The sequence below is a fragment of the Scyliorhinus torazame genome, chromosome 2, assembly GCF_047496885.1.
Source record: "Scyliorhinus torazame isolate Kashiwa2021f chromosome 2, sScyTor2.1, whole genome shotgun sequence".
NCBI lineage: Eukaryota > Metazoa > Chordata > Chondrichthyes > Carcharhiniformes > Scyliorhinidae > Scyliorhinus > Scyliorhinus torazame.
The window spans coordinates 375,513,556-375,533,281 of record NC_092708.1 but is presented as its reverse complement, the minus strand read 5'-3'; the positions used below and the strand labels follow the sequence as shown (position 1 = coordinate 375,533,281).

At 42.3% G+C, this 19,726-nt stretch overlaps 1 protein-coding gene across 1 annotated transcript in view; it reads right to left on the bottom strand.

The window, feature by feature from the left end:
• The window catches only part of LOC140404691 (latent-transforming growth factor beta-binding protein 2-like), a 685,726-nt gene that overhangs the window by 593,565 nt on the left and 72,435 nt on the right, over positions 1 to 19,726 (bottom strand). Inside the window, exon 3 of the mRNA XM_072493356.1 lies at positions 2,381 to 2,654. Coding sequence (XP_072349457.1) covers positions 2,381 to 2,654 — 274 coding nt within the window. The remainder of the gene's footprint in view (positions 1 to 2,380; positions 2,655 to 19,726) is intronic.

Below are 19,726 nucleotides of genomic sequence, written 5' to 3'. Positions count from 1 at the left end.
TAAGGGCAATTTTGGACACTAAGGGCAATTTATGATGGCCAATCCACCTAACCTGCACATCTTTGGACCGTGGGAGGAAACCGGAGAACCCGGAGGAAACCCATGCACACACGGGGAGGATGTGCAGACTCCGCACAGACAGTGACCTAAGCCGGAATCGAACCTGGGACCCTGGAGCTGTGAAGCAATTGTGCTACCACAATGAGACCGTGCTGCCCACTATTTGGAATAAGTGTCGAACTCACATTTAGTAGTGTTAAAATAAAGTTAGTTTAATTCTTTCAAAAGAGCTTTGTGATCACGACGTTTACCATCATGGAAACCCCTCACAAAGATCATCACAAGGCTGTAATTTTGTCTGGTTGCCCCAATCTCTCGCCCCACCCCGTTTCAGTGCCCTCTACAACCTCCTTCCACCTGGCAAGGCCCCTGGGCCTGATCCCTGGCAGTACCAACCAGCAACCGGGCACCCTGATAATGCCAAGCCAGCACTTCCAGGCTTTCCAGGTAGAATTGCCAGGGTGCTAGGTTGGCAGAGCCAAGGTTCCCAGGTGCCAGAGGGAGTGCCAGAGTGCCTCCCTGCCCTGTCACCTACCAGCCAGAGGTATCTAATGGCCTGGGAGACCCCCCCAGGTGCCATTGTGACTGGTCCACAATTGTAGAAACCAGCACTAAACAGCGCCCTCACGGGCTCTCCCATGCGTGGCCATTAGTTCCCGTGCCCTGGGAGAATCCCGCAAATACATATTTAAATGAGCCCAATCTCACCCAGTGAGGGCGAGATCTCAATTACAACATCTCGCAAGACTCTGTTAAATCTGAAGTGGCGTTTTTAGCGTCACAAATCTTCCCAGTGGCCTCTTGCGAGATTTAATGGCCTCGTCCCACCACCAAGTTGGGCACGACAAGGTCGTTAAAGCATGCCCTAAATCTGACCAAATGTAATTAAAGAAAGTTGAGTGGAAACAAACCATTTCTATTTCAATCTGTCTCAAACCTACCAGTAGTCATCCTGATGCTAATAATGCCAAAGAAAGAACATTTTGTATCTCAAAATGAAGCATAATTTCAACCGATGGCTTCAACATATGTATTCAACATACCTCAAAACAGTTTTAAAATTTGACACTAAAATACTCAAACTGCACCTTCAACTTCAGACACCTCCAACTCCAAACTTTGAAATATCGGGGCATGTTCAAAATCTCCCATCCAGGTGTAAACTGACATGGAGGATTGGACATCCACATAGAGTGATTTTCAATTTCATTGAAAACAAATAAAACATTCAGCAATTTCTGTAATGAATCCAATCATGGCATTCAATGTATTATTGTAGAATTAAACTAATTTACTACTATTAATAACTGTACCTCAGAAAGATAAATCAAAGATTAATATTACTATATGGAAGGGATGTTTTACTTTCAATTTATGAAAACATATTTTCAGTTATTTTCCACACTAGCAGTCCACAATACCATGAAAATAACAAGAGCCTAGAAATGAGTTTGTTAGTTGACAGATGTTTAATTTATTTTTTGGACTTTCCTTTGCCCACTATTTTGTCAAAGGCATTACTTGGTTTATTTTGAAAGCAGACAATGAAATGTCATTTGAACCAGTAAATGTTGCCAACAATAATTTTTGATTTATGAAGTGCAACTACAATTAAGAAAATGGTTATGCCAAGCTTTCCCTTTAACAGAAAGTATGGAATCTACCATATGTAGCCGTTCACTTTGTGGTCAAGACTGGAATTGAGTGACCTGCCAAAACTGATCATAATGATTCAGTATGACTGAAGCTCAAGTCAGCTGCGTATTTATCATACTAGGAAGCAAGTATTCTATCAAGAAATGGATATTCTATCAAGTATTCTATCAAGAGTGGGCAGCACGGTAGCACAAGTGATTAGCATTGTGGCTTCACAGCGCCAGGGTCCCAGGTTCGATTCCACGCAGGGTTACTGTCTGTGCAGAATCTGCATGTTCTCCCCGTGTCTGCGTGGGTTTCCTCCAGGTGCTCTGGTTTCCTCCCAGTTCAAAGACGTGCAGGTTAGATGGATCGGCCATGCTAAATTGCCCTTCGTGACCAAAAAAGGTTAGATGGGGCTATTGGGTTACGGGGATAGGGTGGAAGTGAGGGCTGAAGTGGATCGGTGCAGATTTGATGGGCCGAATGGCCTCCTTCTGCACTGTATGTTCTATGAATCTATGAAACTCTTAATTGGGTAAAGAAGGCTCAGTCTCTAGTGGAAATAACATAGATCACAATATTAATTACCTAAATACTGCATATCAAAATAACAATGATGTTAAAGCTGTTATCCTATTTTGGAGAATACCAATGGAGCAGAATAAATCAAAAAGTTACTTACACAAAACTTTGACCTACTGGTGAAGCCTTATGTCTAGCTGAAGCTTCACTCGTAATTTTTGTATTGTTTTTTGCACTGCTTTCAATCCTCGGGAATATATTTGAATGCAAAGCAGATGATCGAGATGAGAAGGATCTTGATGAGAAAGCACGGGGAATGTATGGTTGTTCTGGAACAATTTCTTCACACCTAGAACCCTGGAACCCTGACCGGCAGACACAGAGCTGAGGTCGTGAACAAGAGCCTCTGTTTTGGCATGGTGGATCACACACAGCTGTTGAGAAATATCAAATTAGAAAAAAATCATGATATCATAAAACTTTCCAAACACAATTTTTAAAAAAGCAATTTGATAAAAGCACTCAAATTAAAAGGAGAAATTCTTCCTCTCTTTGACAGTTCATTTTGCCAAAACACAAAAGATATTTAGATGATCACCGAAGAATATCTTTGCTTTCAAATTAATTTCAAAATCAGATCTTACTCAGTCTGGCCAATACATGACTCCAGATCTGCAGTAAGGAGGTTGACTCTTTACTGTGCTCTGAAATAGTACAACCAGTTTGTATTTATGAGAGATGTAGGCTGTATCTAAGACACTGGGTGGGATTTTTTGCCATCCCAACCCCCCCACTGCCACATGTTTTCCTGTGGCGGAGGTGACTTGCCATTGGCTACTGGCGGGATCTTCTGGTCACACCAATGTCTATGATGTTTTGTAGGGCTCGCCTGTCTTGCCGCCAGGGAACCTGCCAGAGGGGGTGCAGGGGGCTGCCAACAGCAGGGCCGGAAGAACCTGCCGACAGGAAGGATCTGAAAATCCCGCCCATCAACATTTCTGCCTCAGATGTTGCACACTTGTATCAGGCTCTAGAGACATGAGCAAAAGATCTAGTATGAAAATGTACTGAGGGAATGCTGAAATACCAGAGGTGCTGTCTTTCAGATGAGACAGTGAACCAAGAAATTATGTTGCATTCCTATTCCTTAACTGTCCTTGCTATATAGCTGCCACTCAGCACATGCAATGAAGGTATAGATATACACTGTCCTTATCTGGTCTGGCTGATATGTGGCTCCAGACCTACAGAAATGTGGTTGACTCTTAACTGCCCCTGAAATGACCTAGGAAGCGACTTGTATCAAGCTGCTATAAGAAAGTCTAATAAGAACAAAAATGAATGGACCACCCAGTATCAACCTAGCATCAGAAATGAAATAGGCGGATCCAACTGAATTCCCAATCATCAACATCCTGGGGGTTACCACGGACTAGAAACTGAACTGGACCAACCATATCAATACCATGGTGAAAAGAGCAGGTCAGAGACTGGAAATTCAGCAGTGAGTAACTCGCCTCTTGGCTCTCGAAGCTGTTCCATCATCTACAAGGCATAAGTTAAGATCACAAATAATCGCTTGCCTGGATGAGTGCAGCTCCAAAAAAACTCAGAAAAATTGACACCAACCAATTAGCAGCCCACGTGATTGGAATTCCATCCACCACCTTAACAGCTCACTTCCACCTTTTCAAAGGCAATTAGGGATGGATAATAAAATCTAGACTTGCCAGCGAGGCTCACATTTCATCAAGAATTTTTTAAAAAGCCAGTCAGCCCTGCAAAATCCTCCTTATTGATGCCTGTAGATTGTGTCAAAATTCAGAGAGGTGTTCCACAGACTAGTCATGTGATAGCCTGACATGGTCCTACTCACTGAATCATACCTTCCAATCATTGGGCGCGATTTCCACTCCCACGCCGGTTGGGAGAATCGCCTGGGCCGCCAAAATTTCCGGGAACGCCGGTCCGACGCCCTCCGGCGATTCTCCCAAGCGGCGGGAACGGCCCGGTCGAGTTTCGCGGGCCGCAGGCCAAAGAATCGCCAGAGACACCCAAAATGGCGATTCTCCGGCACCCCCGCTATTCTGAGGCCCGGATGGGCCGAGCGGCCAGGCCAAAACGGCGGGTTCCCCCCGGCGCCGTCCACAGCTGGTCGCTGCAGTCGTGGGCGGTGCGTGAACGCTGGGGGGGCGGCCTGTGGGGGGCGAGGGGGGATCCTGCACCGGGCTTCACCTGGAATGTGGGGTGGCCCGCGATCGGTGCCCACCGATCGTCGGGCCGTCCTCTCTGAAGGAGGACCTCCTTCCTTCCACGGCCCCGCAAGATCCATCTCCCATCTTCTTGCGGGGCGGATTTAGAGAGGACAGCAACCACGCATGCGCGGGTTGGCGCCGGCCAACTCGCGCATGCGCCGATGACGCCCGTTATGCGGCGCCGGCCGCGTAATCTATGCTGCGCCGCTTTTACACGGGCGACAAGGCCTGGCGCGTGTAGATGACGCGGCCCCGATCCTGGCCCATTGTCAGGGCCTGAATCGGTCGGGACCGGGGCCGTTCCGTGCCCTCGTGAACCTCAACGGCGTTCACGACGGCGCGGCCACTTCGGCGTGGGAGTGGAGAATCCCGCCCAATGTCCCAGTCTCCTCCAACATCATCTCTTGGTACGGCCTGATGCATCAGCAGGACAGACTACCCAACCACCCCACCAACCCCAGAAATTGTGTAATGGTGTTATACAGTCCCGAGGGGATGAGCCTGAGAATCCTCAACATCAGTTCCAGATCCCATGAAGTCTCTTGGCATCAGGTCAAGCATGTTCAATGCTTTCATGCTATATAGATCAGGAAGCCACTTTTTGGCATTTATGATGATATTAGCTGGCAAGTTCTCAATGAACTCGTATACAAAGAGATATCATATGTAAGTGGTCATCAACACCGCCTTTCCAATGGGTTTCAGGGGGACATGCCCTGCATCAAATCCTGGATGTTTGCATATGCTAGTTACATTTTCCAGCTCTTCATGCCAGTGGGATCTTCTGGTGGGAAATCCTATTTATAGCAGTGGGACCAGAAGATCCCGCCATCAATCAATGGACTGCCTCTCGTCACAGAGAAACACTGCAGGGAGGCCAGAAAATCCCACCCAACATTACTGACACAGGTGTCAACACCAGAGAAAGCAAGCAGGCCACTCGCCTATCCCTTGGGACTACTGGAATGATACTTCGAGACCCAGTGTCTCCATATTTGAGAAGACACTTGGCATTCCATCTGAACAACAATGCTGGTAGGAATGAACTCAACATTTCTTTCTGCAGAAGGCTACATACTCTTGGATCTCTGAAAAGACCTGGGAATCACCCGGAAAAGGATTTTTCCCCTGTTGGCCTCAACTCATAATTACCAGCCAAACAGTAAAAGCCAGGATCCGGAAATGCACTGGAACAATATGTGAGAACACAGCAAGTACTCTTTACACTGCAACATTGTCCCTACTTTGCTGTAGAATACAGCTCTGCCTCATCATCCTGTACAAAGAAAATGGATGCATAGTTAAATACTATGGGCAGCCTGAGGGACATTTGAGTCCACTCCAACTGAGTATTTCCTTGTGCTGTCCAACATTGTACCATGTGAAATGAAATGAAAATCGCTTATTGTCACTAGTAGGCTTCAAATGAAGTTACTGTGAAAAGCCCCTAATCGCCACATTCCAGCACCTGCCATTCGTCTTGCTATTATTGGGATCCATGAGAAGGAAAAAGTCATGAGTAACATTGAGCTTCCCATTCACAAGGACTTCAAAAATCCATCAAGAAAGCAGCTAAAATTATTTTGACGATTCTGATAAAAACGCAGCTAATATTCATGCAACTAGTATCAAATCACTATCCACATGGATGGAATCATGGGACATATGCCACTTAAAGAGCCAACACCTCATCATTGATCCAAAAGTAGAGGTCCCTGTCTTTGACTTCGCTTGAAGACTGTGGGCAATGTTAAACTGAATCCACACAGGGCATTAACAATGCAGCCACTTCCTCCATAAGTGGAAGGTGAGGGACCACTCAAAGCGCATATTGCACACTCCATCAAACCAGGAGAGCAAAACTAGATAAATGAGCAGTGTAGGAGAACATGTTGGATCAGTAATGAGGTGTTGGCTCTTTCAGTTGCATGTGTCCCACAATTCCATCCATGTGGATAGTGATTTGATACCAGGTGCAGCATCAGGCATTCCTAAAATGAGCTGCCAATCTGGTCAAGCTACAACACAAGACTACATGCATGCTAAACAGCAGATGCAGCATGCTATAGACAGTGCTAAATGATCCCATGGCCAATGATTCAGGTCAAAACTCTGCAGTCTTGACACATCCTCTTGCAAATGGCAGGGGACAACTAGCAGGAGGTAAGGCTTCGTGGACAACCCCATCCTCAATATGGTGCAACCCAGCAAGTGACTTCAAATGCCCAGGTTGAACTGCTTCCTTCTGTCTTCAGCCAGAAGTACCAAGTGGATGATCTATCTCTGTCTCGTCCTTACGTTCCCACTAACATAAATATTAGCCAAGTAGGTTCACTCCACGTGATATCAAGTGCAATGGCTGCGTTGAGGGCAGAGATAGACATTTGGAAGTACGTTAGAGGCAATTGATTCTGGTCTTGCGAGCAACGCTCACAATTCATGACTTAATAAAACATAATTCAGAGAATTGGGGAGTAAACGAGTTGAGTTGTTCTTGCAGAGAGCTAACATGCACACAAAGCACTGAAGGCCCCCCTTCCGTGCTGTAATCATTTTATGATTCTATATTCCTAATAATTGTGAGAGAATGCATTTCAGGAGAGGGATCTTAGTATGCATGTAGGTAAAATTATGTAAGAAATCATATGGGATACTTTTCTTAAGCAGGAAGGTTATGCTAGAACTGGACAATAGCTCTTTCAGAGGTTCAGAAGTTTATGGGGGTGGAGAAGGTCACACACAATACCTTACGAACAGAGACTAAAAACAGGCTTTTAGATTTGGCAAAAACATTGCAGTTAAAATTACCTGACAGAATACGAAAAAAAGAGGTACTTAGGGCAGTTGCTGAGCATTTAAAATTGCCTGAGATACAGTCAGACTCATTGGAAATGGCAACATTTCAGTTACACATCAAGCAACTTGAACATGAAAAAGAATTAAAGCAACTTGAATACGAAATGAGGGGAAAGAGACACAAAGGGAGATAAGATCAGCGGAAAAGAAAAGGAGAAGGAAAAAAGAATAGCTCTAGCAGAACAAAAAGAAAGAGAAAGGGAGGTATTGATGGGAAAAAGAAAAAGAGAGAGAAATAGAGGAAAAAGAAAAAGAGAAAGAGATAGAGATGAAAAAGAAAGAGGAAAGGGAAAAAGAGAGAGAGTTTGAATTCAGAAAATGGCCATGAAACATGACAGTCATTTAAAATTGGCGGATGTAAATAAAAACGTACAGTCTGAGAGTGATGAGGATAATGAGCATGAGCATCATAGTCGAAGGCTTGGTGGGGATCTATTTAAATATGTCCACGGTTTGATGCGAAGGAGGTAGAAGCCTTTATCATTTCATTTGAGAAGGTAGCTAAACAAATGAAATGGCCACAAGGCATGTGGGTACTACTGATTCAAACAAAGTTGGTAAGTAGAGCTAGTGAAGTGTTTGCATCACTATCAGAGGAGGTATCTTGGACGTATGAGGAGGTGAAAAAAATCCATCTTAGGTGCATATGAACTAGTGCCTGAAGCCTCCAGACAAATGTTTAGAAATTTAAGGAAAGAACCTGGTCAAACATACATGGAGTTTGAAAGGATCAAACAGAGTAATTTTGATAGGTGGATAAGGGCTTTGAAAATAGAACTAACGTATGAAGCTCTCAGAGAAATTATACTTTTGGAGGAGTTTAAAAATTTAATTCCTGATGAGAACTCATGTTGAAGAGCAGAGGGTTAAAACTGCGAGAGTAGCAGCAGAAATGGCAGATAATTATGAATTAGTTCATAAATCAAAGCTTGGTTTCCGACATCAGTTTCAGCCTGTGAGGGAGAAAAACTCAAGTGGTAAAGGTAAAGGGGATCTGATGGGAGATACTGATGGGAGATAATAAGGAGAGTGTACCTCAGATTAAAAAAGAAATCCAGGAGGGTGGAAGAGAAATGAAACGTTTCAAATGTTTTCACTGTAATACATTAGGCCATGTAAAGTCACAGTGTTGCTGGTTGAAGAAAAGCACTGGGAAGGCTGATGTGGTAAAACAGGATAAGCCAGTGGGATTTGTAAAAGTGGTAAAGGAAAGCCCAAGTGAAGCGAAGGAGTGCAAAAGATTGTGCAGCCTGATCAAGAGGTGATTGATAAGAAGGTGCCTGATCTCTTTGAAGAATTTACTTGTGTGGGTAAAGTTTACTCATGTGTAAGAGGTAAAGAAGTCACAATTTTAAGAGATACGGGAGCTAGTCAATCTTTGATGGTAAGAGATGAGGAGTTATGTAGTTTGGGAGGAATATTGCCAGAAAAAGTAGTAATATGTGGAAATCAGAGTAAGAAGAGCAGTGTTCCATTATATACAGTAAGGTTGGAAAGTCCAGTGAAGAGTGGTGAAGTGGTAGTAGGAGTAATAGAGAAACTATCTTGTCCAGGAATACAGTTTATCTTGGGTAATGTTATAGCTTAATCGCAGGTGGGAGTGATGCCTACTGTGATTGATAAGCCAGTGGAAAATCAGACAACTGAAGTGTTAAAGGACAAACATCCTGGGATTTTTCCGGATTGTGTAGTAACAAGGTTGCAAAGTCACAGGTTAAGGCAAGAGGAGAAATCAAAGAGTGAAGATGAAGTTGAAGTTCAATTATCAGAAACGATTCTTGATCAGATGTTGGAAAAGAACAAGAACAGGTGGAGGATGAGGTGGATATATTTAGTTCAGGAAAATTGGCAGTGTTACAACAGAAAGATATAGAAATAAAACAGATGTATCAGAAAGCATACATGGAAGAGAAATCGGAGTGTATACCAGAATGTTATTACTGTAAAAGTGATGTCTTGAAGAGAAAATGGAGACTTTTACATGTGCAGGCGGATGAAAAGTGGGCAGAAGTTCATCAAGTGATATTGCCAGAAGGGTATAGAAAAGTGGTGTTGCGAGTAGCACATGAGGTATCAGTGGGAGGTCATTTGGGAGTAAGGAAAACTCAAGCTAAAATACAAAAACATTTTTATTGGCCTGGACTACATAAAGATGTAGTTAAATTTTGTTGATCCTGTCACACATGTCAAGTGATAGGAAACCTCAAGCAATGATAAAACCAGCGTCCTTAATACCCATTCCAGCATTTGAGGAACCTTTTACAAGAATCTTAATTGATTGCGTAGGAGCGCTTCCAAAAAGTAAAACTGGGAATCAATATCTTTTGACTATAATGGATGTATCTACTAGGTTTCCAGAGGCCATTCCAGTACACAATATTACAGCTAAAATGATTGTGGAGGTGTTACTTAATTTCTTTACTAGATACTAGGAGCTGTTTAGCACAGGGCTAAATCGCTGGCTTTGAAAGCAGACCAAGGCAGGCCAGCAGCACGGTTCAATTCCCGTAACAGCCTCCCCGAACAGGCGGCGTAATGTGGCGACTAGTGGCTTTTCACAGTAACTTCATTTGAAGTCTACTTGTGACAATAAGCGATTTTCATTTCATTTCATTTCATATGGACTACTCACAGAAATACAATAAAATCAAGGATCACATTTTACCTCAAGACTATTCAAAGAAGCTATGGATAGCTTAGGAACAAAAGTTTTTTAATCAACTGCGTACCATCCAGAATCACAGGAAGCGTTAGAGTGGTGGCATCAGACATTAAAGACAATGTTGAGGGCTTATTGTCAAGATAATCCAGAGGATTGGGATAAAGGAATTCCATTCATATTGTTTACAATTAGGGTTGCACCTAATGAGTCAACCAAAGTCCTTTCGAACTAATTTTTGGTCATGAGGTAAGAGGATCACTTAAATTGATTAAGGAAAAATTGGTGATTGAGCAGTCGGAACTTACATTATTGGATTACGTGTCAAATTTTAGGGAACGATTAAATACAGCAGGTGAATTGGCTAGACAACATTTAAAAGTTGCACAACATGTGATGAAACGGGTAGCAGACAAGAAAGCAAAAGTTCGTAGTTTTGCCAGTGGAGACAAAGTTTCAGTATTGTTACCAGTGGTCGGTGAACCTTTAAAAGCAAGGTTTTGTGGACCTTATCAGATTGAAAGGAAATTAAGTGAGGTAAATTATGTGTTAATAACGCCGGTTAGAAGGAAAACTCACCGCGTGTCTCATATGAATATGCTTAAAAGGTACTTTGAAAGAGGAGAGAAAAAGGAGGTTTTAATGATTCTAACTCAAAGTGACGAACCAAATCCAGACGACTGTGAATTTGACATACTTCAAATTAAATTGGAAAAGGAGGATGTTCTTAAAAATTGGGATAAATTGTTGAGTTACCTTCCAGAGGAAAAACAAACTGATCTGAAAGAGTTATTGATATCACATGGGCAAGTTTGTGGAGATAAGTTGGGAAGTACTAAAATGGCTATCCATGATGTAGATGTGGGAAACGCTGTTCCAATTAAACAACATCCATATTGACTCAACCCTTTGAAATTGGCATAGGTTAACAAAGAAATTGAAAGTATGCTTAAAAAATGGCATAATTGAAGTGGGTTGCAGCCAATGGAGCTCACCCATGGTGATGGTACCGAACCCGGACGGTACCCAACGATTGTGTGTAGACTATAGAAAGGTTAATGCAGTTACAAAAACGGACTCTTATCCTGTCCCACACTTGGAGGATTGAATTGAGAAGGTGGGACAATCAGCTTTTATTTCCAAACTGGATTTACGTAAAGGTTACTGGCAGGTACCTTTATCCGAAAGGGCGAAGGAGATTTCAGCTTTTGTGACTCCAGATGGCAGATGCCAATTCAAAGTTATGCAATTTGGCCTGAAAAACGCCCCAGCCACATTTCAACGGTTAACTAACAAAGTCGTGGGTTAGCACTGCAGACTGACGGCGCCGAGGTCCCAGGTTTGATCCCTGCTTTGGGTCACTGTCATGTGGACTTTGCACATTCTCCCCATGTTTGCGTGGGTTTCGCCCCCACAACCCAAAAATGTGCAAGCTAGTTGGATTGGCCACGCTAAATTGCCCCTTAATTGGAAAAAATGAATTCGGTACTCTAAATGTTTTTTTTAAATAACAAAGTTGTTTCAGGATTACCCAATTGTGCAGTATACATCGACAATCTGATAATTTTTAGTCAGACATGGGAAGAACATTTGAAGCATCTGATGGAGTTATTCAATCAACTTCAGGAGGCGGGTTTGGTGGTAAACCTAGCGTAAAGTGAATTTGGAAAAGCCCAAGTTACGTTCCTTGGCCACACAATCGGACAGGGACAAATGGTTCCACGGGACGTGAAAACAAAAGTTATTGGGGAGTTTCCAATACCCTCGACACGAAGGGAAATAAAATGTGATTTCTTGGCATGAGTGGATTTTACTGAAAATTTGTGCTGAATTATAGCAGTGTGGTCGCTCCACTGACGGACTTGCTGAAGAAGCGTAGCAAATTTCAGTGGTCAGCAGAGTGTCAACAGCATTTGACTGTCTGAAGGCTGTGTTAACCACTGCTCCTGTGTTGGTCACCCCAAATTACACAAAACCATTCAAAGTGACTGTTGACGCGAGTGATGTGGGCGTAGGTGTGGTGCTCTTACAAGAAGATGACGAAGGAATAGAGCGGCCTATTGGGAATTTTTCAAAGAAGTTGAATAAGCACCAGAAGAAGTATTCAATGATTAAGGAGACTTTGAGCTTAGTGTTCGCTTTGCAACATTTTTGCATTTATGTGATCAGCAATTTGTCTGAAACAATTATATATACTGATCATAATCCAGTGACATTTTTGGCGTGATTCCAGAATAACAATGCCAGGCTGTTTCGATGGAGTTTATTGTTGCAGCCATTTCATTTAAAAATAATACATGTGGCAGGACAAGAAAACGTGACAGCTGATGCTTTATTACGAATGTGATGAAGAGAAGCAGTTCGATGGAGGAAGAAGAACTAAAATGGACTATGTTGTTATAAATGTTTGCGTGTTTTGTTTTGATTTTAAAAAGGTATATTTACTGTCAATATTTCTTAAAGGAAAGTGAAAAGGGGAAAAATTAAACCATCTTGAAGTTGATGGTTTATGTATTTTCTTGGGGGGAGGTGTCATGGGAGTGTACCTTTAAGAAATGGGTGTTTATCAAATAGCTGCAGTGATGCCATTGTGTGGGTGGAGCTGGGTTGTGTCTCTGGCTTTTACTTTTGTTTTGAGCTGGAAGCTGTTTGTGGCTTTGTGTTTTGCTTTCGTTTTAGGCAGTTGAAAGCTGAATTCAGACAAGGAAGGTGCATTTTGTCTCTCTCTCTGTATGTTAAAAGGTGTCCAGATCACTTGCTAATTTAAAAGTGATAACTGTCCTGTGTAAAGAATTTATATCTACTGCTTTGTGAAAAAGGGGGTTTGGCTTATGGATGTTGTTAGAAATGTTATTAAGGGTTACATAAAGAGTACTGTATGTGTGGGGGGATAGTTCTGTTGGTAGTTGATAAAATGTATACTGTGTAATTATAAAATGTTAACTGAATTCATAAATATTGTTTTGTTTAAAAATACTTAAGGTCTCTGTTGCATAACACTGGAAAGTAGGCCCTTGTGCTCCTCATAACCAAAATCTATTAAAATCTACTAAAATCTAAAAGTTGTAGGTCAGGTAAACGCCATGATATACTTTGGGGTTCTCTAAACCCTGGCCCATAACACCCCCACAACCCCAAAGATGTGCAGAGTAGGTGGATTGGCCACGCTACAATTACCCCTTAATTGGAAAAGAATAATTGGGTACTCTAAAAAAAAATTTTTACGTTTATTTTTCACTCTTGTTGGTTCCCTCACCACCTGCTGCAGACTCAGTCTAGCAGGCAAGTATTTTAGGACCTAGTCAACTCGCTCTGTAGTAGTGCTACTGAGCCATTGAAAGTCCACCACCCAGGGTACTTTCTGTGCCCTTGCCACTCTCCGTGCTATCTGGTGTTCAACAAAGAGGAGTACTGATTCATCAGCTGAAGGGTGGATGTGCTCCATTCAAAGCAGAACTGAAACGAAGACTGGATCACATAACATAATTTTCTTCCAGTGATGTCATACTGATATCCCTTAAAGGCAAGTTACAGCACCCGAGTCCCCAAAGTCTTATCATTACCTACAAGACACAAGTCAGGAGTCATAGAATACACTTCACTTGCCTGGATAGATGCAGCTCCAACAACATTCAAAAATCTCAAAACCATCCGCCGCAAAGCTGCTCACTTGATCAGCACTCCATCCACTACCTTAAGTATTCACACCCTCCATCACCACCATAACATGGCTGGTATAAGTATCATCTATTTTTCGATTGCGAGGTTTCCGTAAGTGCCAGGAAACACCCCGCTAAACCTGCCCGAAACGGGACTGTTTTTTTTTCCATTAAATCACGCCCCCTGTTGTCACATTTACTCCCAAATTTCATAATTAAATTCTTACATCCACATTTATAGTAGTTAATCTCTCTGTAAAACATATTACATTACAATTAGATCTTTTTACTAGTCATATTAGCATCATACTGTATCGGGAATAAATTAAGGCTCTGCTGCTGGATCTATAAGTAATTTTCAGCTTCAGCACTGCCACAAACTAACAGTGTTGGCAGTGTTAGACGTTTAGCTGCTATTGTATAAAGAGTCAAAGGTTCTGCTCCTTTTCACAAACACCTTTATTTTACTTCAACAGACTCTGCACAAAACTCGATCATCACATCACCTGACACAAAGGCCACCTGAAGCCTCTTTACATATCAGTGTCAATTATTGGATACTTAACATAAAACAGACAACTAATTGGAATGTATCTTAACCCATTACTTAACAGTCTCCCCTTCCTTGGAGAAAAAATAATTAGGTGAAAACAAAATTACACATGCAATTTCCCCCCTTCTTTTTTTCATTTTTGGAAGAAAAAAAAGTCACAGAAAAGGTGCCCTTCATTAACAATATCCAAAAGCTTCTGTGAACTAGTCCCTCTTTTTGTAAAACAGTCTGACAATTGCTAGCTACTGTCGACCCATTTAATTTTTGCTATTTCCCCTCTGTCCAACATCTGCTTCAAATTTGCGATGTCTATCCTTAACCTTTTTTCATTGACACTTTATGTAGAGTGCACATTTTCCCAGAGGGATTTATTGTCAATGTGACATTCAATAGGTATATTACCCAAATCCCCTAATCCCAAAATTGCTGTCAATATCTGAGATATATAAAAGGCCATATCCACCGCCTCTACAAGGCTTAACGTCTCAGCAGCCAAAGTGCGTGTGACCACCCTCCTTATTTTCTTTGTTTCCCACAAAACAGGGCAACATTTACCATTGTTCCCCAAAAGGAAAATTATAAAACCTCCTGCACTTGAAACCCCATACATAAATTTGCATAGGATGCATCACTATAAACTATGAGTTTCAAGTGCCTAAAGGTCACCTAAAACCGGGAACCTCAAAACACACTCCTGCATTTTTAGTTTGACTAACGCTTTATTTGCTCTTATTATGTCTTCCACTTTGGGATCATTCATTTTTGTACTCAACTCTAAGACATCGAAACTCACGTCCGGTCTAGTCTGTCTACCTAACCAATTCAGTTGCCCAATTAAACTTTGCAGTTGCTCTTTTTCCATCTTTGAAATCATTGCGTCTTTTTGTGAAACCCAGCCACAACTAATTGCTATTGGACTGATGCTTTCCAATTAAGATTGCTGACGTAATGTTGCCCCTAACTCAGTCTGTCTGAATTCCAGTCCAATATATTTAAATGCACCGGAAGCCTGACTTCCACCCTGAATTCTTTCCTCAAACCAGAGATTACAATAGCTTTGAAATCACTAGTCCCACCCCACAAAAAATCATCGACATGCATCATAAAGATGCCAGAAAGATTTCCTTTTTAGTGCAAGTAAAACATTGCCGGATCTGCTTTCAACTGGCAACAGCCTAACTTTAACAAAACTGACCTTACCGAAAAATACCAGACTCTAGACCCATCATTTAATCCATATACACGTTTGTTCAACTTCCAGATTACCCCTTCTGTGTTAGCTGCCTCATTAGGAGGACAGAGAAAAATGTCTCTCTGGAGCTGATGTCCCTGCAAAAAGGCAGCTCTTATATCTATAGATTTGCATTCCCATGCCTTTATGGCTAATAAAGCCAAGAATATCTTTAAAATAACCTTTCCTGCCGTAGGTGAGTCTACCCTTAAATCCTGATCTTCTACGTTTTATTCAAATCCCCTTGCCACAAGCCTGGCCTTTGCCTTCTAAGTTCCATCTGGAAGAACCTTTTCCATGCAAATCCATCTGTGGGATAGAGTTCTTTGTCCCCTTATCTGGTACTTCCGTGTATACCCCAAATTCACTCCAACTATGCAGTTCTTGCTGTTTGGCATCTTTGATAACTCTTTCATCTAATTTATTGGAAGTCACCAAAATCTCACATGCATGTGGGCTTCTACTCCTATTAGTATTCGTAGTTTTACTCATGTTCCGAGACCTTGATAAACTACGTCCCCTTTCCTGCCTGGTAGCTCATTCTGTACTGCTACTGCTTGATCTTTCCCTTCTGCTGTGGAATATCCTTTCAATAGTTCTCGACCTTTTCCTGTGGACCTGTTCACTATCCGATGTACCATCTGAACTGGCACTGCGTTTCTGTGCACTCCGTTTTTGAACTTTGTGTTCCCAATCCATTGTCTTGACTCCCTTCCCTGAATGCTGTACATTCAACCAATGTTTATACTTTCCAGTGGCCTTCCCTACTCTACTAATAACAGCTGCATCCTTCCATTGACTAGACCCTTCAGGTAAGTATGTCACTTTTGTACCAACTTTTGGCAGTTGTCCTTTCTGAAAAATGGCCTGTTCGAATTCATCAGAAGTGTTGAGTACCTCTACAGAAACCCTGTCTATATCAGTTTACTGCTCCTCATAGTTCTGTAACACGTGCGTACCAGATGACCCTGGTTCCTCGTCATGTCTGTCTGCTCTGTCTAAATTTGAAAATTTGTAATCTGTACCCATTATCCTTGATGAATGAACCCTAACAGTTTGATTGCCATGTTGCAAATAATTGTTTTGCCATCTATGCCTATGATCTTCCCTGGGCCTTTCCATTCATTAAAATTATCTCTCTTATAGTCTACTATGTCTCCTTGCTGAACAACGGTATTTGATGGCTGTAAATTATGCCTCAAAGCTCTGTGAATTCTTTCACGGACTTCTGCTTCCAAAAAAGCTTTTCTACTGCTATGTAATACATTTAAATGCTCAGCAAAGGCAGAGCTAATTGTAGTTCCTTCCCAAGCTGGAGGCTGGTCATCCAAAATGGACGGAATATCAGGATTTCTACCAAACACTAATTGATAGGGACTATAGCCCCCAACCATCTGCAATGAATTCTTGGCATGTACCGCCCATGCTAAAGCTGAATTTAGCTTGCAGTTTGGTCTATCTGCCAAAATTTTCCGGAGCATGTCATCTGTTACCGCATGTTTTCTTTCACACATGGGCTACTAAATGGGCTCTCTGCAGCCGTATTCATAACTGTGATACTCACGTTTTCACACATATCCCTTAACTCATCATGAGCAAATTCTCCCCCTTTGTCCGTAAGGAATTTTGCCGGTGGGGCCATTCCTGTCCCTACCCATTTTTCCACAATTTGATCCAGAATCACTCTCTTTTCTTTACTTCGTACAATTGTTGATTGACTAAATCTGGTTGCTAAATCTACAAAATGCAAAATAAATATATTATTGGCTTTAAAATCCCTGGCCAAAGGTAGGGTTACTATCAGTCGTGCTGGTGTCCTTCTGTACTTCCTACAAACTTCACAGCGATCACTAACCTGTTCTATCAGCTTAGTATAGTCTTCATCCCTTACTCCTGCATTTTTTAATACATTTTTCAGCCTCCGAGGAGATGGATACGCAAATTGCCTATGCAGTTTTAATACAACAAGCTTTTTATCAGCTAAAATACCATTTTCAACTGCCATTAACACATCCTTAACAACTGTACTTGAAATATTATTTGTCAGTCATGGAATACAGTATTGTCCCGACTGTGTAAATTGTAAGTCCACCAAAAACTGTTGCCTTATCCTGTTCCATATCCAGTTTCATGTGTGCTTTCTTCATCGACGGTCTGCTCAGAAGCAAAAGTATCTCACTTGATACAACATCCGTGCTAATGAAATGGTTCACTCTGGCAATATTGCAAGGGATCACCACTCTTTTCAGCAATTTCAGAGTATTGTCATCCCCAAACCTGAAACTTGTGGAACTTTCAAATTCCTTAACCTTGTCATGATTTTCAGCATTCAAGGAGTCCAGGTAACATTTTAACCAGTCAATTCCACACACAGTAGATGTGCAGCCACTGTCCAATACAGGACATTTGAAGGATTCTGCAAACAACACCCACATTACTGGCATAAAACTGCTTGTTAATATGACAATGCCTTCTTTCTGGTCACTATCTTTTTCCTCTTCTGACTCTTGCGTGTCATGTGTCGCTTCAAACACTCTATTATAACGTGTTGGACAGTTGAAAGCATAATTGTATTGAGAGTCACATCGTAAACATCGATTTATAACACCCCGTGCATTTCTGGGGTTCATCTTCCTATTGTAGGTTCTAACTGGGTTTCTGTCCTCATAATTTCCGGGTCCAGATCTCCTTCTATATTGGAACCTGTTTGCAGACGTACGATTTCATGGTCCTGTTAGTAGTGTATCTTCCATCGTCTGCTTTATTGCAGTCTGACCTATTTGGGTCATCAGAATCGAATGTTTCCCCAGAAACCTTTTTAAAGCATCTGTCACCTGATCGAATAAGGTATCCTTATCCGCAAACTGAACTCCTGCCAAAACCAGGAGCCTATCCATGTTGCTCAATCTAGCACAGTCAAGTAATTTAAAGGCCAACGCAGACTGTGGAAATTCCAGGTTGTGTTTCTGCAGCCTTTTATATAGTCTGCCAAATTCCATTACATAGTCTTCAATGGAGAAATCCTCTATTTTCCGGAGACCCATCAAAATCCGACCATGCTTCATACTCACTTAACAAGTCATCCTTTTTATAAATCTTATCCATGTAATGTAATAGAGTCTCCAGACATTCTTCTGAGTCTAACTCTTCTCATTCCACTCAGAAAACACTTTGCTTCAGATTTTACTGTCATAAGGTAGAGAAAGAGCCAATGCCATACCTTGTTTTTTCTTTCCCAAGGCAGTTACCTTAGTCCACATAACTACTGCACTTTTCCATTGGTCGTAAGGGGGGATAGTCATATCCGGCCATCTTTATCCTAGGTTCAGCCATGTATCTTTTTTCTTCTCACTCACTCCTTGGTTTGGTCTGGAAAAGTTGTATCTTTCAACCCTTCACATTTGCACAGCAACCATCCTCTGCTACCATTTGTTACACGTTTCGCTGCTGTTGTATAAAAAGTCAAACGTTCTGCTCCTTTTCACAAACACCTTTATTTTACTTTAACAGACTCTGCACAAAACTCGATCATCACATCACCTGACACAAAGGTCACCTGAACCTCTTTACATATTGATGCACGATCGATGACCACTAAAGCGAGGTTATAGTCCAAATGAAGGCTTTAATAAGCTAGATGTTTCCCCCAGCAGCTCAGGTACAGAATGCAGGCTGCTGGGGCGGCACGGGCTCTTATACCCCGCCTTGCAGGGCGGAGCTTCCATACAGCTTGACCAATAGGAAGCATACAATATCTACCAATGGCGTTCCAGCATTACCAGGTACTGTAATACCTCTACACAGACTACCACATTTACCCCCTGTTAAAAAAGAGTCTGGCGGGGGTGGTGGCCTGATATTACAACATGGTAACGTGGTAGAAATTATAGTTATGGAGGTACCGTAATACCTCCGTACAGCGTTTTGTAACTATTTACAATTCTATTTAGTATTTCCAATTTATGATTCATAATTAACTATACACTTTAAAATGAAGCAATCAGTCGATCGGGGGCCCTGGTCGTCCTCTGTGTTCGTCGAAGCTTCGGTGGTGACTCCGGTGGAGACTAGGGCATCTGTGACTGCGGGGGCATGGCCTCGATCTCTGTGGCAGCTTCGACACCCGTAGAAGGCGCTGGTGGGGAAAACGGTTGACCTGGGAAGGGAGAGTCTGTGGGGTGCGTCGGTGGGTGGGGGGGCCTAGACGGGGCCGACGGAAGGACCGATCCTCCTGTAAGGTGCACTGGTGGGAGGGAGGGTGGGACTGGTGGCTGGGGTGTGCGTGGGGCTCCG